The sequence below is a fragment of the Ictalurus punctatus genome, chromosome 17, assembly GCF_001660625.3.
Source record: "Ictalurus punctatus breed USDA103 chromosome 17, Coco_2.0, whole genome shotgun sequence".
Lineage (NCBI taxonomy): Eukaryota > Metazoa > Chordata > Actinopteri > Siluriformes > Ictaluridae > Ictalurus > Ictalurus punctatus.
The window spans coordinates 16,933,471-16,958,184 of NC_030432.2; the positions used below are offsets into that span (position 1 = coordinate 16,933,471).

General features: G+C 39.1%; 1 protein-coding gene across 5 annotated transcripts; it reads left to right on the forward strand.

Moving 5' to 3' along the window:
- Nucleotides 1–1,908: 1,908 nt before the first annotated feature.
- Nucleotides 1,909–24,237, forward strand: bag6 (BCL2 associated athanogene 6). 5 transcript variants are annotated; one of them, XM_017491045.3, is made up of 26 exons: nt 7,950–8,157; nt 8,804–8,891; nt 10,359–10,476; nt 11,771–12,000; nt 12,204–12,275; nt 12,363–12,485; nt 12,657–12,838; nt 14,075–14,204; nt 14,631–14,834; nt 15,372–15,591; nt 15,737–15,796; nt 15,924–16,507; nt 16,665–16,749; nt 16,844–17,238; nt 17,499–17,775; nt 18,849–19,018; nt 19,118–19,171; nt 19,272–19,374; nt 20,401–20,525; nt 20,616–20,750; nt 21,150–21,197; nt 21,327–21,494; nt 21,569–21,676; nt 21,963–22,109; nt 22,965–23,106; nt 23,211–24,237. In XM_017491045.3, exons 2-25 carry the CDS (start codon nt 8,808–8,810, stop codon nt 23,058–23,060), a joined length of 3,918 nt encoding a protein of 1,305 aa, XP_017346534.1. In that variant the 5' UTR covers nt 7,950–8,157; nt 8,804–8,807; the 3' UTR covers nt 23,061–23,106; nt 23,211–24,237. The 5 variants fall into 5 exon arrangements, with proteins under 5 accessions (XP_017346533.1, XP_017346534.1, XP_053543286.1 ...); XM_053687311.1 differs by having other exon boundaries at nt 15,924–16,088; nt 16,122–16,507; nt 22,965–24,237; XM_017491044.3 differs by lacking the exon at nt 7,950–8,157 and adding an exon at nt 1,909–2,089 and having other exon boundaries at nt 22,965–24,237.
- The last annotated feature ends 477 nt before the right edge of the window (nt 24,238–24,714 follow it).

Here is a 24,714-nt window from a genome sequence, read left to right on the forward strand (position 1 = left end):
CATGAAACAGACATGAAGGCGCTACAGCTGTTTTGCAGATATAAAGTATCCTGTTGTCAAGCAAGCTTACTTTAGGGTGAAATGAGAATTGTACTGGTCAAATAGACGTGAAATGTATGTCAATGGGTCATCATCGTCAGTGTCGATGGCAGAATCTAGTTCCAAGTCAGGTTTAAGATACAGCTCGGGTTGGTCTTCGTAAGGGTCATAGTCACTTTTTGTGGACGTTTTAATTAGCATCAGTGTTTGGTCATCAGTCATTGCTCTTAAAGCGGAGAAAACACCGTTTTGGAGGGTTGCGTATCACAAACTGCATGCGGTCAATGATAGAATAACCATTATGTGTCTGCGTGACGAGGGGACGTGTGACGTGTGGGTAGCACTGTTGGCAATGACAAAAGGCGATACAGAACAGTTTAAAGAGGTGGACAATATCTTGGCATAGGGGCTTTTAACTACTAATGTCATACAATCTGCAGCAATAGTCTACTAAAGAACTTCATGGGCTTATGTGGGACCTATAGAAATCACATCACCTTAGGCATTTTCGTCCTCCTATTTTGCAGAGCGCTGGCAGATGCGTCATGCTGCTCCTGATGTCTTCCAATGTCCAGGGTCTGTGAACTAGCGTAGGGCATCCTTCTCTGGCCACTTCTAGCATTGGGGCATTTACCACGGCATGCACTGTCCCTTCTCTGTCCAATTTTGTTGGTCTGAAGCCCTCAGGCAGCAATGTTGTTGATCCCTTCACTTGGGATCTTGGATGTAACGCCACTGGTGAAGTTGGACGGCTGGAACATAGTTCAGTGGGGGTTGGTGGGTCAGTTCTGACAGATTCGGATGGAGTGGCATAGGCTGGGCTGCATCATTGTGAGGAGGTGCCTCTGAAACTGCAGGTACCTCCCTCCTTACTGGCTGTGGGCGTCGCGGTGGGGCGGAGTCCAGGTTGGGATCGGCTTTCTGCAATTTAGCACACTGAGAAACAGATGAGGGCCCTGCCTGACATTTTTTCTCTCTTTTTTGTGCCTCTCTATGTCATTCATCAAATGCCTTCCAGTCTGCTAAAAAATGCACTTCGCTCTTTGTTTAAGGGTCTCTCTCTCTCCTTTGTCTCTAAATTAAGTTTCAGTTGTTCTGTCTGAGACTAAAACTACCATTTTCAGGGAAAGCACATTTTTTTACCCATACATCATATTTGTTCAAACATCGTTCCCCTAAATCACATGCATAAATGTGATATTAGGATCAACATATGAGCACCCTGTACATAGCATAGCATGTCACAGGAGTGTTTTGCTACGTTTTCCCCATATATATATATATATATATATATATATATATATATATATATATATATATATATATATATATTTCTTTATAACCTTCTATAATTATATAACTTTCAAAGTCCATCTCTTTTTTTTAATTATTTTTTTTTTATATCAGTAAAATTTACTTGTGTGTTAAATTTGCCAAATATATCATGTACCACTGATATGATGGAATGAGTCAGTGGGGCATGCCACTTGATAATAACCCGCCACAAACATACTGCGCCTCTTGTGCTTCTTAATAAGTACTCTCTTTACTTATTTATTGCTCGAACCGGACTCTTTCCGTTAGCAAATATTTTTACTGTTATTATCTCTCTCTCTATAGATACCCGTCGGTATATATCTTAGTTTTGAAGCTGTGATCTAAGAAACACCAATATCTCTCAACGTAATATACCCATTTCTTATATCATTGACTCCCTTCCATACAGACAGTAATACACAATGACTTTATAAAATTCTAATTCATTGACTCACTTCCATAGAGACAGCAATACACAAAAACTTCATAAAATTCTAATTCTAAATTCTTGATGATTCCTACCAGTCAGTGCTAAGGCTGCATCTGTCTTTCGCTCTGCACAACAAAGAGCAAACCGCCTGCGTGTCAACGCGGGCTTTAGGGTGAAACTTTTCCACGGGCGTCCTCCGGTTTGCTTGTTGTCCAGAAAAGCTGAAAAGACTTGTGCAGCCCAGCCAGGAGACTCCAAATTGTCGTGGAAATTAGACAACTCTCACAGACTCATCCTCTGAAGGTAAAAAGGTTTATTACAGAAAGATGGTTAATACTGGATAGAATAAAGCAAGATAGAATAACGAGAGCGCTCTGAAGTGCTTGTGCTGAACCACTACTATATATATGAAACGCAGAGCATGACACACTTCTGTGTACTGATAAGAAGCGGTTTGAGGCAGTTCAAACAGGCTTTGTTTTATGGTCTTGGAAGATGTGCAGACAAACCTTAAACAGAAGAATATGTTTGTGTCTCTGTAAGCAGATAAACATTCAGTACTGATCTCAGTGATATTACATGGCCTTCTTAGGCGTTATCCTCAGATGAACAGAAAAAGAACAAGAACAAAACTATTAAAAAGTAAACATTAGTAATTTCCCTCACACATGTTTATAATTCCTTTTAGTGTAATTTAAAATGAAATATGTATCAATAACATGCTGGACATGCTGCTATAAATGTTGATTATTTTCCAATAACAGCATGCCACAAAGTGTTTTATTCCTCTTACACCACTGCATTTTTTTTTTTAAATTAAAGAACATCACATCATATTTTTATCCATTTATAGTTATATTTAATGTTATGAAATGTTCACAAAAAAAGCCTGTTATAACTTACATTAAAGCAGCTCCCAAACTAACCTCTCTCTCTCTCTCTCTCTCTCTCTCTCTCTCTCTCTCTCTCTCTCTCTCTCTCTTACTCATACACTCGTTCAAAAACTATGCAACTTACCATGTTACTAGGAACCCTAAGAAAAAACCTCTCCATCACGTTATGATTACAGCTTTACATCTGATTGTTACAGGATTGACACTGGAGACTCCTTCCAAAAAGGATAAACAAACATCTTCTCTTAGAAAGCTTCACCATATCAATGACTGCACACATGGTTTTTAAAGTAAAATCTCTTTATGTGGAGCGTCTGCCATACAAGTCCATGTGTTGCCTATTACTATAGAAATGATAGTAAGTATGAGTACATTGGTATATCTGGGATTTGCCTTGCTGCCAGAACAAACAACGCTGTGGTATAAATACTAATATGAAATGTATAATTAAGACGCATCATGATTTTGACCTAGCCACAAAGTAAGACCTTTTACTGCTTCAAGTTCTTCTTCAGCAAAAATGTGACTTATGAAACAGCACTGTGTGGTATGGAAATGAGGTTTACTGCACTCTGAGCATGTTAATGATGCTAATCCTGGGATTACTGGCACATTTTCAAGGTGCAATTACATCACCGAGTGTTTGGGATCACCACAACCAGAGATTCTGCTTCGGGGTAATCCTGTCACATTCATTATCAGGCCAGGTGGAGAAGCTGCTGTGAAATGACGCTGAATTAGACAGCTTTGTATTTCACAAAATGGATGTAGATCAACCTCAGATTTTGCTGGTTCCAAGAACATCAAACATTACAGGCCATATGTTACAAAGCATATGGTTGTTGTCTAAAGCAAATTACCATATCCATATAATTTAGGGAAGAAGGATTTTTAACCAGTCTACCGTTTAATCCCAGTATACTCTACATACATTATTGACAGTGGTGAAAAGAGTACAAAACACTAACCATAACATGATGTGTAAGAGTAATAATTCACTTGAGTAAACATAAAACTGTCAAGAAAATGACTCAGATAGAAGTAAATAAGTTGTCTGGTGGAAAAAAACTACTCGAGTAATCACTACACAAAAGATAATGCTCTATATTTGAGTAACGCATTTCGGAACAATTATGTTAACTAACTAGCTGTGCTGAAATCAACACCACATCCATTATCAAGGTAATATTAGCAGGCAAGTTACCCCTTAGACAAATGCTGTTGAGGTTTCTGTAGCTTGCTAGGTTCATTAGCTAGCTAGCTCACGTTAATGCATACATGTTTCTAGCTGAATCTAACAAAGACGCCCTTACTGATTATCCTGAGGCTTTTATAGGCTGTAGCAGCATTTAGAGACATTTAACACAACAGGCAATCACTAACAAACATCAAAGCGACATCCTGGGATGGAGGTTGAGCTGCGGTAACACTTTACAGAAACAGTACATGAATACTTATTTAAATATGTACTAATGATGAGTTAAGGCATGTACTAATCGCAAACTAATAAAGAGCTGAGTCTTATGATTTTATGCATGAATAACGATCACCTTAATTTTGTTAATGCTTAATGTATTAATTAACACGTAGGGCAAAAGAGCAGTGTCCCGGACCCTAACCACCCTGAGAACGTACTAGTACTACAGTGGGATTTGAAGAGAAATGGATGGAGAATTATGCAAAACGGGTTGAGATGAAATTATTGGTGTTTATTATTAGTGTCTTTTTATGTTTGTAAGGAGGATCAGTGTAAACTAATATTTTAACTAAACAAAATATTTTTGCATGGTTTTCTTTGTTAGTAAATGAGACCTTTTAGCTGTACTCATGTTCAGCACACGTCAATCAAAGAGGACTTTGGCTGAATGCACGTTGTGATTATGTCACATGATGCGTCTTGGCCCAAATCTGCTGAAACTCTGTGGTAATTCTGAAAAATTGAAAGTTCCTCTGAATATTGCGGAGTTTGCTTGATTTTGTGTTCATTTCCACGATCACAAAATCCTGGAGGGACTGGTTAAGGTTAGCTCTTCATTAGTTTGTGACTGGTATATGCCTTAACTCATCATTAGTTTATATTTAAATAAGTATTAATTCAGGTATTAGTGCATGATTATTCATGTACTGTTATTGTACAGTATTAACTGAACTGCTGATATCAGCACTGGTTTATGCAGGTCATTATAACACCATTTCATTTGATCGATTACAAATAATTTGACGCAGGGATTGTCTCCACAGTCTCAGACATTGCTGCTTCCGACTAAGCATTTGGCACCTGAAGTGTAGAGTTTCCGCAGGAAACTGCTTTATTCTAATTGGCTCTAGACATTTGTACATATATTGGCTTATGTCTTCCAGGTTAACTGTATTTGTTTACTTTGTTACTGAGATCAAATAAACACATGTGGTGAAGCTAAATATATAATTTTAAAAAACTACTGTGAAAAAACTCTAAGTACTATGATTTAATTATACCCACATGAACCATGTATTCAAGCCCTGTAATGAGAGTACATGCAGTTTGCTATTCTTGTGTCTACACCTCTGATATTTATACACATTATTATCCTAGCACACCTTCACAAGAGAAATGAAAATGATTGAATGGACAAAATAGAGTCACTGAAGTGTTTTCTAAAAGCTATTCCAACACTATACAACACAGCAGCACTATAAGGGCAAAAAATACACACATGAATATGCAAAAGGATTGGCACTATCAGTCTATTTAACGTGCTAATCACCTTTCTGTTGAATTAACAGCTGTTATACACAGGGCTGGCCTTGTCATGTGGTGTTGTACAAACACAAAGTGCAGCCAGAACAGTGTGTTTATAAATGTCTCTGGCACATTTCAAGTCTGATTGAATTTGATCATATTAATACAATAGACTCAAGTTACTTAATGGCATCCCCACCATTATAAATATAATAGCTTGCAATAGAAACTGATCCAAATGCTTTCTAAAAATATCATTTAAGCCCTATTCACAGTGTTTGGTTTCTCAGGGTGGCATCTGTAATAAAATGTCTCTACTAAGAAATATAACATTAAATCCCTCACATAAACTAACATGGCATAAAACAGCTTCTGGCAGGTTTATTTCCCTATGTTTCATATTTGTGTCACATATGATCATTTTGTTGATGGTTTCTGATAGTCATCCTTTTTGTTCCTATCACTTTTCAAAACAAAGGCAGACCTCTTATTGATGCATTTGGGTCTTAAATGAGTTCAGTAAATGATTTATATGGGGTGAAGGAACAAAACGATGCCCAAATGACTGCTTTTAAACACATAACATAACAGTGTAGAGCATTAGAGTTTGCTCTTGCCTCCTGATGTTGCATTTTCAATACTTAATACTCCACATATAATAATTTACAATAATAATTCAACAGAAAAATCGTAAAGACCAAACTGCGGTATAAATCAAATGTTTATTAATCACTAGAAATATAAGGTTTTCGAAGATGAATAAAGTCAGTTTAAAGTTGCAAATTCATCTGTGATGCGCTCATACAAACAAATTGAAGGAAAACAAATGAACCTGTGTGTAAAATGTGGCCAGATAACATAAACACACATACACCAAACCTCAATGTGTTATTTTGTGTTGTATTTAAATTTTGGTAATGCTTTTCAGGTTTAGTGCTAGAAAATAAATAGATTTCCAGATATGACCGGCCTGGGTAAAGTATGTGTCGTTATTTTACTGCCTGCTTGAAAACTTACTGACGTGTTCTACATATAAACATAGTGCTTGACTCTGATTGAGTGAAAGGTGGTGTTGATTAATTCAAATCATAGGTCTATATTAAGGCACTCGTACTAGTATGTTGTCATCTCAACATATTGTAACAACAGTCATTCACAAGGACTTGCATGGCAGACACTTCACATGCTGTAACAGAAGACTCATAATAAACATTTTTAAAAAGAAAAACATATATAAACGAAGATTTGTGCAAGGAGACGTCTAATTAACTTTCCATTTTCTCAGTAACATGACAAGCAGGTTGGGTGTATTTTTTTTTTTTTTTTTTTTTGTCCCAAAAGTCTCCATACATAGGATATTAACACTTTTTAGCAAAAGGTCTTCCAAAGATTTCCATACTTAGTTTATCTTGTTTATTTATTTATTTATTGTTTCAGATAGCCTTTAAGAGTGCCTTTGGCAAAAGAAAAATGTATTGAAATCATTCTCATGGCTAGACCCGGGAAGCTGTCACAAAGTTCTGATGGACTTTAAAATGCCAAGCACATCACACATGACACTGCTGCCAAATTTATTAACAAATTCAAACAGACGGAGTGTTGCGGACCGACCGAGAAGTACATGTTCGCGAACATCCATTGACAAAGGCACAACCGACATGGTGCTGGCAAACATACTCCCCGACTTTTCTTATGTATGACTTTCGGGACACCTTGTAGAGCGGTGTAGGAACTATAAATGGATATAAAATATCACATGTCCTTCATTAATAAAATTTTAAACTGAAATCCTTGGCATAAGAAGAACAAAACACTTCTGGACATGCTGTTATTGGAAAATTTGTGGTAGGAACAGCCCTCCTCTTCACATCACACCATCTCAGTGTTGATTATTTTCCTGTAACAGCATTAGTTTTCAGGATGTATAACGTAACACAACTTTGCTTGCTGAGAAATCCAGCTTGGTCTGACCAGCTCCCAGCTGCCAAAACACGGATCGAGTTGGTCAAACTGGGAAAACCTTTTTGACAGCTGGTAAGTGCTGGTGGAAAGGAAACTACATCTCGCTACATCTTGGGCAAGTTACTTTAAAGAAAATAACACAGCAGTAAGGCAACTTGAAAATCTCAAGCGTTTAGTGATCAATTTAGTTAATTAATAAATAAGCTGGAAAATATCTTACCAACTGGCAAGGTTGCTCTACTAACTTGACCAGCTACTAAATAGACCAGCTACTAAATTGACCAGCTACTAAATTGACTAGCTACTAACCTGACCAGCTACCACATTGACTAGCTACTAACTTGACCAGCTATCAACTTGACTAGCTACTAACTTGACCAGCTATGAACTTGACCAGCTACCAACTTGACCAGCTACTAACTTGACCAGCTTGGCCTGTATTATGGCAGCACGGTACTATCTCAGATCTTATACTATCTTATACTGACAGGATTCTAGTTTTTGTATTACATTATTTTGACTTGTAAAGAATATAAGCCACGTCACTCATGTGGGAATGTAGCCCGTTAAATAGCGTAAGCGGAAGTGGGCGTGGCTTACGTTTAGTTATTTCGATGCAGGCTAGTCTGTGTTAGCTAGCTACGTGACTTGGCTAGCTATCCAAATCTAACATTAGTAACACTGTCATGATAATAAATGCTATATATAAAAAAATAAACATTAATTAGATATATTGATAAAAGCAGAGTCAACACAACAACTACGACCAGAGAGTGATATAACAGACTTTCAAGGTAGGACCCGGCTAGGTAAACTAGCCTAACACTTAGCTAGCTAGCGTTTTAGCTATATATTTTTATTTAATTTTACTAACGCCAAGAACGTTTAACGGTCATTTAATTTCGGATATATCTAAGTCGTAACCCGATGTACTCCTTAACGTAAAAGTAACACTCTAGCTCATTTATTAGCACAGCATTTATCCTAGTTAGCTTTGTAGCTCACGTTGCTCCAGCAAGCTAGCATTATGCACTATGCAGGTTAAAAAGTGTTTATCTTGACAATAGGTTTTTATTCATTTTTATTATTACTACGGTTATTTTATTTGCCTATTACATGTCTATGCAGCAACTCGTAGTCCAAAATACATTTCCTTTCGGCGACAATAAAGTACACTTTAAAGTTAGGTATGATAGCTAACTTTTAGCATGCATGCTAAATAACAGCCAAGGAGAGGGCGGAAAGTTGAAGAAACCTCTGGAAAGGAGGCGACTGTTCTGCCAGAACTCATTACACAGCAGCCAGGAGCTGTATTCGTTCAAAGCTCATTTCTCTTTCACTTCAGAAAGTTAACTTCAGCAAAGCAGGTTGTTTTGTGTGTGTGTGTGTAAGTTTAAGTCACTAATAATTGAATGTGTTTCCTGTTCTTGTTGCTGGCAGCACCATGGAGGAGCAAGAAAATACCATGATAGATGTGACTGTGAAAACTCTGGATTCTCAGAGCAGAAGCTATACTGTGAGATCACAGGTGAGAGAACTGCTGCTTTCTTTAAAGTTGTTTTATCAGAGGAAGTCAGTTAGACTTTATTGTCTTTCCTGTAATCACAGACAGATACAACGTTAACGGTGCTACACAATATTAGACGAGAGTACAAGTAACACCGTGGTTTCTCCAGGGAGCCATGAAGCAGAGAAGGGTGTGTGCGATGTTGTTGTTGTTACTGTTGTGAAAACCACACGGTCATCAAACATATTCTGTGTATTTATGGGTTGTTTTACATATTAGCTGTGTGTCTGGCCCTTTGAATTTGAATGTGTTTCATCCAAACCTCAGCAACTCAAAACACAAATAGATCGATAAATAACGTCAAATTGGACGTAATATGTCCTGTCTGTGAAAGCTTTAGGGGCAAAAAGCACTAGGGTTGTAATATGTATACGAACTATTATCGTACATACTTAAATAATCTGTTTGAAATAAATCTCTAGGCTAGTGATGGCCTCCGTGGAATTTATTTTACTGTTAAAGGTGCATTAGGTTAGTTTTGTGAAAAATATGTCTTTAATGGTTAAATGGGTGGAGATGAATAAGGTTTGAATGATTTTTTTTTTTTTTTAACTCATTGAACCAGCCTCCATTTCTACCCATGTACACAAAGCTCCACTCCTAAATCTTATGGTGGTTCAGCTAGAGTTCGTATTGGTAAAGACTGTCATGACATTATTTTCACTGCAAGCGTGCAAATACAGCATACAATGACAATAAACGTGATTTAAACGAAAGCTTTTTAAGCAGCTAGCACCAGTTTCCCCCGCCCCTTGCACACACTGGAGCATTTTGGATATAAACACAAGTTTTGTGCTCATGTATCACTGTTGTGCTTCCATGCTACACAAGTATCTTCTTCACTGTGTTTGATATAAAATGCTCCCATGCATTAGAGGACTTGGGTTCCACACTTTATTTCCGCTGTCACTTGATTACACTTCTGTCTGATGGTGACTGTAGTCATGTTGGGAATAAAAGGTAAAGCTGACGTATTCTGCTAAAGCTTGCGGCGTCACATTACGTACGTTTGACGTCATGTCCCATCGCCTGGGAAACGGTTTATACTTCTGGTGAGTAAAAAACTGCTGGTGCTCCATTTGAGATGATAATACCCTTCTAAAATTCACACACCAGACGATAGAGTGCATAGTGTAAGAATATAGTACGTCATTTGGGGGACAACTTATCTGAACTCTCCAGTGTGTGTTTTCGGAACAGAAGTAACGCAGTGAGTAAACGTACCCCGTGCTGCGCGCAGACCAACTAATTGATAATTGTTTTTTTGTTTTGTTTTTTCTTGAAGACAATTGGGTTTGAAATCAAAAGATGAATATGAGACGATGGATCAGAATTTCAGTTTTTATTTCCTGATATTTACATCTAGATATGTTAAACAACTTAAAACAACTTATTTGTTAAGTTACACCTTTTCATTTTACTCCATAGATCACTGTGAAGGAGTTTAAAGAGCACATATCACCCTCAGTGGGAATACCTGTTGACAAACAGAGGCTGATCTACCAGGGAAGAGTGCTTCAGGATGAGAAAACTCTGGCAGAATACAGTAAGTGCAATCAGAGATTTGCATTGACGCCTGTTTAGAATTAGATTTTTTTCACAGTTTGTCTTTAAGGGGTGTCCCAGATGTTGACAGCAAAAATGAACCAAATTTGACAGACTAACCTTGTTTGACTCCATTGCTATTGATGCTACTGACATTAGAATATATTTGTGTACAGGATATTCAGTTTTCCCTTTTATCTTTGCTAAATCATCCATTTTCATAGCTTCTGAATAAAAACTCACTTGTTTTTTCATAGATTTTTATATGCAACACTGCTGTTCTGCTGACACTTAGCAAACCTACATTTTGTGATCGATATTTGTGTGTGGACACCTGACCAGCACATCTATGTGTTTGTTGAAAATCCCACTCCAGATTTCTTCTCCGTTTGGTGTTATAAAAAAATAAAAATAAACCTCTGCTCTTCTGGGAAGACTTTCCACTAGATTTTGGAGCATGGCTGTGGGGAGGCTGTGGGGATTTGTGTCTATTCAGCCACAAGAGCTTTAATAAAGTCAGGCACAGATGTTGCCTGGGTTGCATTTGGCGTTCCAGTTCATCCCAAGGTTGTTCAGTGGGGTTGAGGTCTGTGCAGGACACTTGAGTTCTTCCACTCCAACCTTGGCAAACCATGTTTTTATAAACCTCACTTTGTGCACAGGGGCATTGTCATACTGGAACAGGTTTAGGACAAAGACATCCTATATAATTGTGTGCTTCCAAATTTGTAGCAGCAGTTTGGGTGAGATGGTCAGGTGTCCACATACTTTTGGCCATGGTGTGTTTCTGGCATATTGCCCACTGCCACTAACAGCCAGGGTACACACCTTTTCTTTTTACTTTAAAAAAATAATAATAATTTATGATATGCCTACTGGAGCTCTTAGGACTGATGGATATAATGCAGATCTGTAAAGATGCTCGTATTTTCTTTCAGGTAACGTTCTTTTCCTGTGAATATCGTGTATTTGCACCATGTATAAATAATGCATCAGTGAATGATGCAAATAGTCCTATACCGATGTACAATATCGGATGCACTTTTGTTTATTAAACTCTTCTTAACTGCCAAAGCACACCTAACTCGTTGTTTATTTGCGTTCATCAGGATTTTCTCCTAATGAAGTTTTGATAATATACAAAACAATAGCATTCTTTTTAAGATTTATTTGTAATGGCATGCATGGAAGCTAGCAGGTAGATGTTGATTACTCAGGACAAATCTTCGTTTTCTTTTGAGCGTGAAATTTGTTATGAAAGCAGAACGCTTAACTCTCTGTCCCCGTGTTTGCAGATGTAAATGGTAAAGTCATTCACCTGGTGGAGCGAGCCCCACCCCAGACGACTCCGTCAGGATCAGGTTCGGGGGGAGTACCTGTGACTTCAGGAGGCTCACAGACCGGAAACACCACAACTCCTCAGGCCATGGCTCACGGAGCCACACATGATCGCAATGCTAATAGCTATGTTATGCTTGGTACCCTTAATCTCCCAGTGAACATCATGGACCCCCAGCAAATTCAGGCACGGACATGGGCTTTCTTTATTGGTCAAACATAAAGATGTCTATTGTCTTTGTATATAATACGCACCATGTTCTACACACTGGAATGACTGCCTGTGAATAACCTCAGAAAAAATTGCCACGTTTGCTGTAGACATATTAGTGTCTGAAACGTAATTACGCTGATGAAATTTTAATGTCGTTTGCGTATGTCTTTCCTCAGATGTCTATCCAGCAGATAATGGCAGGCCTCGGGGAGGGTGTTAGGAATACACGAGTCAGCAGCAGTAATGGGGTATGAGTGTCATTTTAGACATTTTAAAATCACAAAGTCTTTATTGAAAGTATTGAACATAATGATGTGTGTACCTTTCTCTGCTAGAACAATGGCTCAGCAAATGTGAATGTTGATATGGATCAGACCCTGCAGAGCGAGCCCAGGCTGCGACTGCTCCTGGCTGAAAATTTGTTGCGAGACACCATTACCCTGATTCAGAGACTGGAGGTACTGGAAGCACATTTCACATCATGCTCAGTGAATGAATAACTAGTTACCGATTTGTATTATGTCCTAGTTATTAAATTAATGTAGTTGAACAAATCCCCTAGGTTTGCAAGGTTGAGAATAGCTGACTTGTCGACTCGCACTCATTATCTGGTCTTACTGAGCTTATAGGGTCAGCCCATGGATGCGTCCTCAGCGCAGGAGTCTGCACCTCCTCCTTCTTCCTCCGCCTCTACACCTTCTCCTTCTGTCCATCCTATGGATACATCCCCACCGCCAACCAGCTCACCTCCATCATCCTCTACCTCCACTCAGACTGATAATGCACCTCCTCCTCCTCCTTCAGGCCCCAAGTAAGGATAGACACTGAAAAAGAATTGGTCAAAATGTGAAAAATATCTCTTGCACTTTTAGTTCACTTAGTTGTGTCTATTGCACAAATAGTTATTTCGAAATAGCCCTATTATTCCTAGTAATCGTTCTTAAGTTATTGGTTGCAAGTAAAAGTATATTGAATGAGTGTGTATTAATTCTTTCTTTTTTCAGTGCAGCAATTTCCTATTTTTTTTATTATGCATATTATCAAAGAAGTGTCCTACTTCTCATGTATCACCCTCCTGTGGTTCCTTCCATCATTTGACCAACAATGTAATGTTAAAATGATCTTTCACTGCTGATGTACAGTAAAGTGGAGTAAGAAACAAGCAAACTATATTTAAGAACTCTTTCAGATGTATGAACTTAAATTGAGGACGTGCAATGAGACAAAAAAATAGCATGAAACTATAGCATCATTAGGTTTGCTAATAAACTGGCAGCAAAATAATAGGGTTATTTTTTTTTTGTTCAGTGATACTTTAATTTAAAGTTTATGAAATAAATTTACTTAAAGTGCACCTGTTATGCATTTTCAAATATTACATTTCATGTAGTGTGTTCTAGAGCTGTTTGTGAATATAAAAAACTCTGCAAAGTTTCAAAAATCAAAGCACATGACAAACAGAGCCCCGCCTCTAGTCTTCACCGGCTCCTCGCGTAGTACAGACGGAGCTGAAACTTTTTAGGGTAGTGGCCGTTCCTGTTTGACACATGCTGATAGTAGTAGACCAATTACAACAGACTGTGACATCTGACCAATCAGAGCAGAGTATGCCCTTTGAAAGGAGGAGTTTAGAATGAATCATTTAGAATGGATCATTGAACGAGTCGTTTGTGACAGGGGGGTGGGGGATGTGCTGCAATTTACATTATGAGAAAATGAAAGTGTTTTTTTACCTTGGATGCATGTACATCCATTGTGTGAGACCTTTAAAACAAAATTAGGCATGTTTCAAAACCATAGTAGGTGTGCTTTAAGGCTGAAAAATAGGAAGAATCTGAATTTGTAATTGTGCTTAACAGAAACTAATTGCTCATCCGTACTTGAGATGACATGTTTTTTTGGGTGAGTTGATAATTTCCTGCTAGAAATTTCAGTTCTAGTTAGTATCTAGGTCTTTTCCAGACTTTTGGTTCTAGCTCCTGTGAGGGTTTCTGAAATACTATAATCTCGTAGTGTTGTTTGAATTGTATATTCAATTTCCCATCAGCCACCCCAGCCCTGCAGTACTGGTCGACATGTTAGGTGAGCTGAGAAGAGTAGAAGAGAGGCTCCAGCCGTTCATCCAGAGAGCTCACTCCATCCTGGAGGCAGCCACCACTGCCGATTACAACAATAATGTATGCAAGTGGTCGTCATGATCATCCAGTACACAATTAAGACTTTTTTAATTGGCATATTAGATTATTAATTAAATTTACATCTGTTTTATGTTTGTCACATATAAGTTTTTATAATTTTTCTATATGAATAGATCAATAGTTTATATCAAAGCTCTTCACATCCTGGTATAATTATGAATATCCACAGTACATGCTGAAAGTGGTGGTTGAGCTTACAGCAGTATTACAAGTTTGAGCAAAAATATAAAACATACTCTATCAATTATCTTATTGTTATTATAATTTTATTTATTTATTTTATTATTGGGTCAGGGATGTGCTAAAGGGATATTTTTTCAGTGCCAGTTCTTTCCCATTTATAAACATTATCACTCGTATAACTGTCTTGCGGATTTCATTAATTAAGTAATGGTTTCTTTGCAGACACAGGAGAGAGAGGAGGACCAGCATGTTCTAAACCTGGTGGGAGAAGCTCTTCGGCTCTTAGGAAACGCTCTGGTTGCCCTGAGCGATCTGCGCTGTAATCTGTCGAGTGCACCTCCCCGTCACCTGCATGTGATCCGGCCCATGTCTCACTACACTTCCTCTGTTCTACCACCAGGTGGAGTGCCTCACATGCCTATACAGGTAAGTAAGTTTTAAACAAGAGGCAAAGCCTCCCCAGGGATTCTAATAACCACTGAGAGAAGTTAATGACTGAACAGGTGAAAGTGCTGCTGTTTGAAAGGAGTGATTGAGTGTTGCTACAAAAGTTGACATATCTGTACCACTGCTGTAGCATAATTCTCTAATAAACAAATACTATTGTGTATCAAGTTATTTAGTTTTTGTTGCCATATGCATATACCTCATACAAAATCTAAAAATAAATTGAAGCAGAATGTATACAGTATTGATTTTGAGGCCAGTGTGGTAATGGTTAGCTTTCAGAGCTTTACTTGCTATATGCTGTATGTTCAGACAGGTTTTCTGTGTCCTACTTATAACAAAGTCAGTAGTGAGATGTCCAATCAAATATAAAAAGTAAACTTTCCCTTGATATCTGGAGAAACCTTGATGCGTAGCGTGTGTTTTATAATGAAGCATAAATCATCATCCTTTGTGCTTGAGTATAATTTGCCATTATATTAATGAATATAATTGCTTGACTATATATTCTTATAGGTTAATTTGGGGACCACAGTGACCATGTCAACTAACGGCAGACCACAAGCTGAGAGTCATCCTCAACCTGCTGACCAATCAGAGCAACAAGGGCAGGGACAAACGCCCACCCCACAGCCAGGTATGGCCAATCAGCAGACTGGACAGCCAGGGCCCAGAGTGATACGCATAAGCCATCAAACCATGGAGCCAGTGGTGATGATGCAGATTAACATTGATGGTGGGTCTTTCGTGTGAGTGGGCATGTAGGTCTGTGTATGTACATGCACATATGTGCATGCCTGCACATGCATTACACAACACACACACACACACACACACACACACGTACAACTTTAAAATATACATGTAAATTTGTGTTTCAGATAATGGAAGTAATGCCCATGCCCCTGGACAACAGAATGTTGCTGGTACTGGACAGTCCGGTAAGAGATGAACACTTTTTTCCCCCTTCCCCTCACAGCTACATAAGTTTTTAATTAGCCAGTAATCACAATAAGGGTTTGTTTGCAAACAGTACAGATTTTGTCTGTTCTTGTATTTCCATCCCAGGCACCACTCCTATACAGATACCTGGTTTACCTCCAGAATTCATGCAAGCCATTGTAAATCAAGTTACTCAACAAGCTATGGCCATGGCGAGTGCTGCTGCTGCTGGTCAACACGGACAACAAATCCCAAGCCCTGCCGGCACAGGTCTTGCCCCTGCTGGCACAGGTCCTGGCACAGGTCCCGCCCCTGACTCTACAGGTCCCGCCCCTGACTCTACAGGTCCCGCCCCTGACTCTACAGGTCCCGCCCCTGACTCTACAGGTCCCACCCCTGACTCTACAGGTCCCAGCCCTGCCGCCACAGGTCCCGGCACAGGTCCCACGCCTGCTACCACAGGTCCCGCCCCTACCGGCACAGGTCCCATACCGGCTGGCACAGGTCCCCCCCCTGCCGGCACAAGCCACTCCACAGCTGGTGCAGGCCCTACTCGTCCTCCTTTTCCTCCTCACCCACATCAAGCTAGGTTTGTATTCACCTTGCCTTCCTTTCGTCACCGCATGGCAAATCCTCCCTTCACCACCAGAGGAACCACCATCAATATGCGAACTGCTCTTCCTCCTACCATGGGTCAGCATCCAGGCCAGGTTAGCACATTAACATTGAGTGTATCATAGAGAACAGTTACAAACCTGTAGTAACCATCAAAGAGGCTCTAAAATATAGAACATTTCTACTAGTTTACGTTTATAGTTCATATGCCAGGTAATTCTTTTTGTATGTATATTTCTTTCTTTCTTGCAGGCTACACCAATGAATCCAGCTGCTATTAATCAAATGATTAGTGGAATGATGGGACAGCTCTTGATGGGGGTTTCAGGCCAGATGAGTATGTTTTTCAATATGTCCAGTTTCATACTTTCAAAATTAACTTAATGCAGATAACTTTTGCAATACGGATTAATACCTTTTTTTTTCTACAGACAGTGATGGCACTACCTTCTCCTCATCCTCCTCGTCCTCTTCCTCCTCTTCCTCCTCCTCCTCCTCCTCTCAGACATTCACGTTTTCCACCTCACCTTCTTCTTCCTCTTCATCTAATTCCTCATCCTCAACCTTTCCCCCAACATCTGAATCTACCACCAGTGCCTCAGGACCCACACACTCCACAAGCACCAATGCAAGCAATGCTCCCCAACCTGGACCACCCCCTGCACCTGCTCAGGGGCCTCCCTTAATAGGGAACTTGGACCAACTTCTAGGCTCTGTCCTCGGAGGGGTGGCAGCTGCTGGCCAGGCTCCAGGAGCAAATCCTTCTGTTACTATGGCAATGCCAGGAATACCTGCCTTTATTCAGGGAGTCACTGACTTCATACAGGTCAGAAATCAGTTCAATACTAAACACGTTTACCGAGGTAGTTCTTAGTAGATGATCTCTGACTATTTGGTGACCAACCGCATCAACAAAAGCAAGTTAAATTTGCATTTGGAGCATTCAGATGCTCTTATCCAGAACTTCCACTGCACAACCTGTGCCATAATATGATCTGTTATCATGGACCAAATGTTGAATGTGATTTTTAAATGTGCATATTCAGGTGGCTTCTATATGGTAATTTACATGTATCTCTTTGTCAGGCCTCACAACAGAGCCATGTTCAGCCCCCGACAGCTCAACCATCAGACCCCACTCCTACTCCTACAACTGCTGAACCACAATCGGAGCCTCCAGGAGGTGCCGCAGCTGAAGAAGTCCTGGACCCAGAGCTGTTCACTGGGATAGTGCAGGGTGTCCTTTCCACTATGATGGGCTCTCTAGGTGCCACTCAGAACAACACTGAGAGCATTGCTCAGTTCATTCAGAGACTCTCCCAGACCAGCAACATTTTCACCCCCAGCACAGGAGAAGCCATGGGTGAGAGTTTGTCAAGCTGACAGTTTGCTTCTCGCACTACTTCGAGTGCCAGTTGTAATTGCTGTTCTGCCATAATAAATATCAGATTTTATTTTTTGCCTCGCACCTCCGTGGTTTGGGGTTCGAATCCAGCCTCCGTGTACTCTGGTTTCCTTCCCCCAGTCCAAAGACACGCGTTGTACGCAGGTTGATATTTCCAAATTGTCCGTAGAGTGTGTGTGAATGTGTTCGATCATGCCCTGCGATGGGTTGGTACCCTGCCTTGTGCCCTTAGTCTCCAGGCTTCCCTGCAACCCTGTGTAGGATAAGCGGAATGGAAAATGGATGGATGGTATGATTGAGATAATGATAGCTAATCGTTATATATCTTAGTTGGATGTATCAGAATTATTTTTGACTTTCATACATAGATTATCCCGTTTTAATAAACAGACAAACTGCATGTTGTGTCTTTTGCTCAATCTTTTTTTTTTATTATTAAAATATACAGCACTCAGCCTAAACTCTATCCGTCTGTGGCATAAAAGTGAATATAGAGGTAAAAATTTGGGCGAGGATTAAAAAAAAAAAAACTCTTGCCCTATAACTCACTTTATAACGGAAGCCTAAGATCACTTGTTATATTCCGTTACCATGCGTTTCAAATGTACAGCTATATAATGCAAATTCAAAACTACATATGGAGATGAGCGAATGTATTAACCAGTACTCATCTAATGATGTTTTTGAGCCACTGGTGCGATAGGTTTAAAAAAAAAAAAAAAGGTATTCTGGTTGCATTTTTATGGAGAGTTTGTGTTATCCATGTGGAGTCAGACTTATAGAGCTACATCAGTACCACATGACCACAAATTCTTCCCTCTGTCTCTGAACAGACAGATTTCAAGCTTTAATGAATGCTTCAAAGATTTTGTCATTTAAGCATTCTAACAAAAAAGGAAGCATTAATGAATGTCCAATAGTTAAATATGTTTCTAGTCAATAGGCTTTCCATTCGCACAGTACTACATCACTTGAGTATTTCTTTTATAGAAGGCTAACTGTGTGTGTGGTGTGTGTGTATCTGTGTGTAGGTTTCTTTGGGGACCTGTTGACTCTTGTGTGCCAGAACTTCTCCATGGTGGACATGGTGCTGCTGCTCCACGGTCAGTCTCAGCCACTAAGCCGTATCCAGCCCCAGCTAGCCCAGTTCTTCTCAGAACACTTTCTGCAGGGCAGAGAGCCCACTGAAGCCAACATAGCAGTAAGTCCCACCTTTCATCAGCAATATATCACAACGATTTCTGTCAGTACATTTCTTCACTCTTATTGTTCATTCTTCTCGTCCTTCTCTCAACCAAAGGCAGCTGCAGGTAATCTAATTGGGGAACTAGATGAATACATCACAGAGAGTTTCGTAAGTGAATCAGAGCAGTTCTGAATGTTACTGTACATGGACTAATAAAATATTTATTGTGCCTGTCTTTTGTTCTTATCTCGGACTCTTTATCTCTCAGTCATCAGTTACAGTACGGGATGGGCTGGACATCACACAGACGAACCGAGCATTTCTAAGGCAGCAACTTATTGACATCGCCACGCACATTCTTCGATGCACCGGTATGTCTAGCAACACTTAACGTACACTACTTATACAGTTCAGTTCTGTAGGTTGAATACGCCAATTCGAGTGAAATACTTAAAGCTGCAGATGTTTCAAAGGCATACCAGAACTTCAACATTGAAAATGTGCCTCTGCCTCACAGAGGATCTTTACAAAAGCCAAATTTAGAATACAGAGAGATCAAAAAAGAATCTAACAATGAATAGCACAATTTTAAAACTCTTATTTCCAGCTACACAGAAAAATCAGGAATACTTCTGTTCGGTTGTCACCAAAGCCTGCAATCACACTGACATTGCCCAGCCTAGGTTTAAACCAAAATATTTAGTGTCTCATACATTTTATATATATATATATATATATATATATATATATATATATATATATATATATATATATATATATATATATATATATATATATATATATATAATATAATATAATACACACATTTATATCGTGGTCTGTCTGACTACTCGATTCTGATTGGCTAGAAGGTGTGGGTGCAAACAGTGTATACCATGCCGTAATTCACACACGCACAGTCTCTTTCTCCAGTCACTTGTCAGTGCAAGTGACAATGGTATAAGCGGGATCATCCACAGCTAGGTATGTGTTACACGATTTTTAATGCACTCTGCCGAGGCAACCACCCTCGGCTTTGCGTCGGGAGATTCTTTGCTCCGCGTTGTTCATTAAAATCGTTTAACACATACCTGGCCATGGATTATCCCTTACTTATTCATTTGGCAGATGCTTTTATCCAAAGTGATTTCTAGGGCAGAATATAATCCGAGGAGAAATCAGAGCAGTTGAGAGTTAAGGTTTTGCTCGAGGGCCTTACAAAGACTCTCTGGCTGTCCTAGATTTGAACTCCCAAGTATAAAGAATAAACACTAAAGTCTTAGCCTTAACCTTAACTATTACAAATAAGAAACATGAATAATGTAAACATTGGAATGCAGATCCTTTGCTGTGATGTAGGTATGCTTATGTGTTGGTTATGTTTAACTTCTTGTTAGATCACACTTTTGGACCAAACTTGCTGCAGCTGTGTAACCGTGCACTATTTGAGTGTTTGGCCCTCAATCTGTACTGCCTGAGAGGAGAGCAGAGTGCCCTTACTGCAGTCATCAACAACCGCATTGTTCGTACTATGAAGTCTCTCTTCCACAAACAGTATATTTCCTTCAGTTTTATTACAAGTGTACTAAACACCCTCTCACTCCCTCTCCAGAGGACCATGTCAGCTGAAGTGAACCCCAGTGTAGTGAACTGGTTGACCAGTATGATGACTATGAGACTGCAGGTCATTCTGGAGCACATCCCAGTCACAGAGGCGCAAATCCTGCATTACGTTGTCCATGCTCGGGTGACTGTCTTATAACGCCAATACGCGCAATCATTTGTACTTGTACATGCACATAAAGCTGATATCCTGAAGCGTCTTGACTTTTGTGTAAATGGAATACCCATTGTAGTATACCAAATAGCAAATACTTTATTTATTTATTTATTTATTTATTTATTTATTTATTTATTTATATTTTGTACCAAAAATTACATGTAGTAAGATGATGATAATGATGATACTAATAATAATAATAGTAATAATACATTGCTGTTTTACAACATTAACCTTATTAGAATTTCTAGTGCAATATACCACCATATGACACAAAAGTAATAATAAGAAAAAGCTATGCACAATCGATAAGGCAAAGTTTGAGTTTTGTTATCAACAACATTTGAACATGGAATTTCACATTAGAGTGAAGAAGCAAGAGAAGCACACGAGTCAGAAAGTCATCCTATGGAGGTATGTATATTTATACAGATGGATAAATGTAAAAATGTTGTCTATGCACAAAACTTTATGATCAATATGACCAAACTGTGGTCTCTGATTACTTGAAATATAAGCTGTAACCTCTGTTTACATCCTCAGATGGATGACACGCTCTCTCCCACTCCAGCTACCACGGCAGAGGAGGCCATGGTAAGCTCCCAGGAGGAAGGGGCAGTTGGAGGAGGTTCAGCTGGAGAGATGGGGGAAGCAGCAGGTGGAGAGGAGCCTGGAGAAGAAGCTGAGGCCTGGGCAGCTGCTTTACCTCCTGTAAGCCCTCCGTCCTACTCTTTATTCCGTTCCTGTGATAAAAAGCATGAAAAAGCTTCCTTATTCTATTGCAGGAGTGGGTGCCCATCATCAGACAGGATATAAACAGCCAGAGGAAGATGAAGGCCCAGCCTCCTCTATCTGATGCATACCTGCAAGGGATGCCTGCAAAGCGCAGAAAGGTAACTTTTTTTATTTTTTTATTCCCATTATTTTTTTGTATGATTTCTCTCTCACTTTTACTCTTACTCTTACTTCCCCCACCCTCTAATTTCACAACCATGCATGAAAGGCTTACTGATGTTTTGGTAAACACAGTCCTGATAAGCTCCCCTATTTATGCACACACACACCAAACTAGGTAAATTGTGCTGTATTTTAGTATGTCCTTGTTAAAAATAGTAATATATATACAGTCTCTCAGTTTAGATTTCCTAAAAATATTGTACGTTTTTGTGTGTTCAACAGACGGCACAGAGCGACGGTCCCAGGCTCACACTCTCTGAGGCAGTGAGCCAAGCGGTGAGATCAGTTGGTGTCGCACCCGTCACATCACCCAGTGCCTTACAGGAAGACCTTGAGAGACCAGAACTACAGGAGGCTTATGCACAACAGGTACAGTGCATAGTAATGGAAGTACTAGTCACGCTAGATTAGTGTCTTTAGAGTAAAGTTGAGGAGAAAGACAGATCCATGTCTCTGTATATTTTGTTTTGATCTGTTTTAAGTTTGTTTACATAAGTGACTCATTTTGATCACGAGTCTTTTCCTGTAAATTTGAATTTCGTCAACATTGATCTGAATTGATGAAGATTACCCAGATGGTAAATGGTCGACACTTATATAGCGCCTTTTAAACTTGGAGGTTCTACAAAGCGCTTTACACATTCTCTCTCTCACACACACATTCTCTCTCACGCACGCGCACACACACACACACACACACACACACACACACACACACACACACACACACACACCCCAATGACAGCAGAGCTTCCATGCACGGCACTAGCTTGTCATCGGGAACAACTTGGGGTTCAGTGTCTTGCCCAAGAACACTTCGGCATGTGGAGTCATGTGGGCTGGGATTGAACTGCCAACCCTACGATTAGTGGACAACCCGCTCTACCACCTGAGCCACAGCCGCCATTATATCGTGCTGCAATACAATGCATTTGTTTGTGAAGAGTGTTTTAAGTGCTTGGCAAATACAAAATCCAATTTTTTTTAAGCGAAGTCTTACAAAATCTGAAAATGTAAAACGTTCATTTTTTGCTGCGTTCTCTGAAATTAATCTGCCACTTTCCTCATCAGATATATGTTCTGTTTTTCATGGAAGGTTTACTTCCCTGGAATGATGTTGATTTGTAATAACAGATTTGGTGCTAACAAACTTAACAGAATTCATTTTTCGCATTTGATTGAAATGGAAGCATCTGTTTAATCATTTATTCTTTACATTCTTAGATGAAAAACGACATCAAACAACAAGTAAGCGAGGACCCCAATTTCAACTCTCGAAGGTTTCCCAACACACACACGGTCTTCTCACCAGACTCATAACCTGCATATACATCTCCTCCATGGCCCTCCTTCGTCTGCTGCATGTGTATGCTCTTTCTGCTTTCTTTTTAATTATCTGAGTTTAACAAAAGACCTAGAATTTTGAAACTATCAGAAGATTTTATGCTGTCTTATTGCTTACGACTCTAGTATTAAATTATTCGACAAGACTGCATTACGGATTGTCCAAGAGCCGAGTCTGTGACCATTTTGTTCCGGTTTGTGGAAAGGACGCACAGCTGGAACTTGGAGAGAAGACGGGGTAAAAGAGGACGATAATGTTAACGTTGAATGAATCCTTACCTTCTCAGTTTGCCAAGATCGTGATCAGGTATATAAACAGACATATTGTTTAATTATGCTGAGTATATTACTGATATTTAAGTATAACTTGCTCCCATGTTTAATCTCTTAAAATATAAAAAAAAAATCGTGATATTGTTACAAAGGTAATTCCATGCAAATGGTAACCTTGTAGTCCCAGGGGGGGAAAAAAATCCAATAAAACCAGCAGGAATGTCTAAAATGACCATTTCTGTTTGAAGGTGATATGTCCATTATTTAATGAGAGAGATCAAACCCCCATTACACATTATAACTTGTAGTTTTCCTGCTCAGTGTCCTCAGTAAGGCCGAGGTTAAATCCAGGCTGGAGGAGATTCTGATTTAATTCTTTATTCATTTTCTTTGTGTCATAGTAAACCATGCATCCAGCTGCTCTCTGTTAGTCAGTGAAGGGCTGATTCAAACCTCTCCCATCCATAGCACATGCTTTAACTTTACTAACGTGTGTGTGTATATACCAAATCAAGAAATATTTTTACGACTATAATTAATGTTTATTCAAGTCTTTTTAATACATGTACAATTTTCCTGCTGAAGTCTTTAACATTCACAGCATTTGTTAAATGCACTGCGTCTTCAATAAAATAAATAAATAAACCTCATCAGGATTTAACTATGTTCACAATACCATTTTCACGGATATGAGGTCAATATCACTTCATATGTCAAATCTATAACGCTGGAATAAAAATCCTACCCCCCCATTTTATTTCTTTTTTTCCTCTTTTTTACTTTTCAGTTGCCTGCTGTGTAATTCAGAGGGAAAAAGTCATATTGAGTTTTGACATTATGAATGTAAAATGCCTAAAATTAAACAGCTTTGAAACATAAATGCAATGTTGCTCTTCATTTGAAGTGGGAAAATGTCTGTGGTGAAAGAATGTATTTTTGTCTTGGGGGTTATTTTATGTGATCTGTAAGAAAAAAAAAATATATATATATTATATATATATATATATATATATATTATATATATATATATATATATATATATATATATATATATATATATATATATATATATATATATATATATATACACACATATATATATATATATACACACACATATATATATATATACACACACATATACACACACACACATATACACACACACATATACACATACATACATACATACATACATACATACATACTAGATTTTAGGGTGTGGCTGTGGGGATTTGTGTTCATTCAGCCACAGGAGCATGGTCAGGTGAGGTCAGGCACTGATGTTGCGTGAGAAGTCCCTGGTTTGCTGTCAGCGTTCCAGTTCATCACAAAGGTGTTCAGTGGGGTTGAGGTC

Coding starts and splice junctions, on each gene's coding strand:
- bag6 (XM_017491044.3), top strand. CDS start 8,808: ATGGAGGAGCAAGAAAATACCATGATAGATGTGACTGTGAAAACTCTG. Junction 10,477..11,770: donor GAAAACTCTGGCAGAATACA/GTAAGTGCAATC, acceptor CCGTGTTTGCAG/ATGTAAATGGTAAAGTCATT. Junction 17,239..17,498: donor GAGTCACTGACTTCATACAG/GTCAGAAATCAG, acceptor TCTCTTTGTCAG/GCCTCACAACAGAGCCATGT.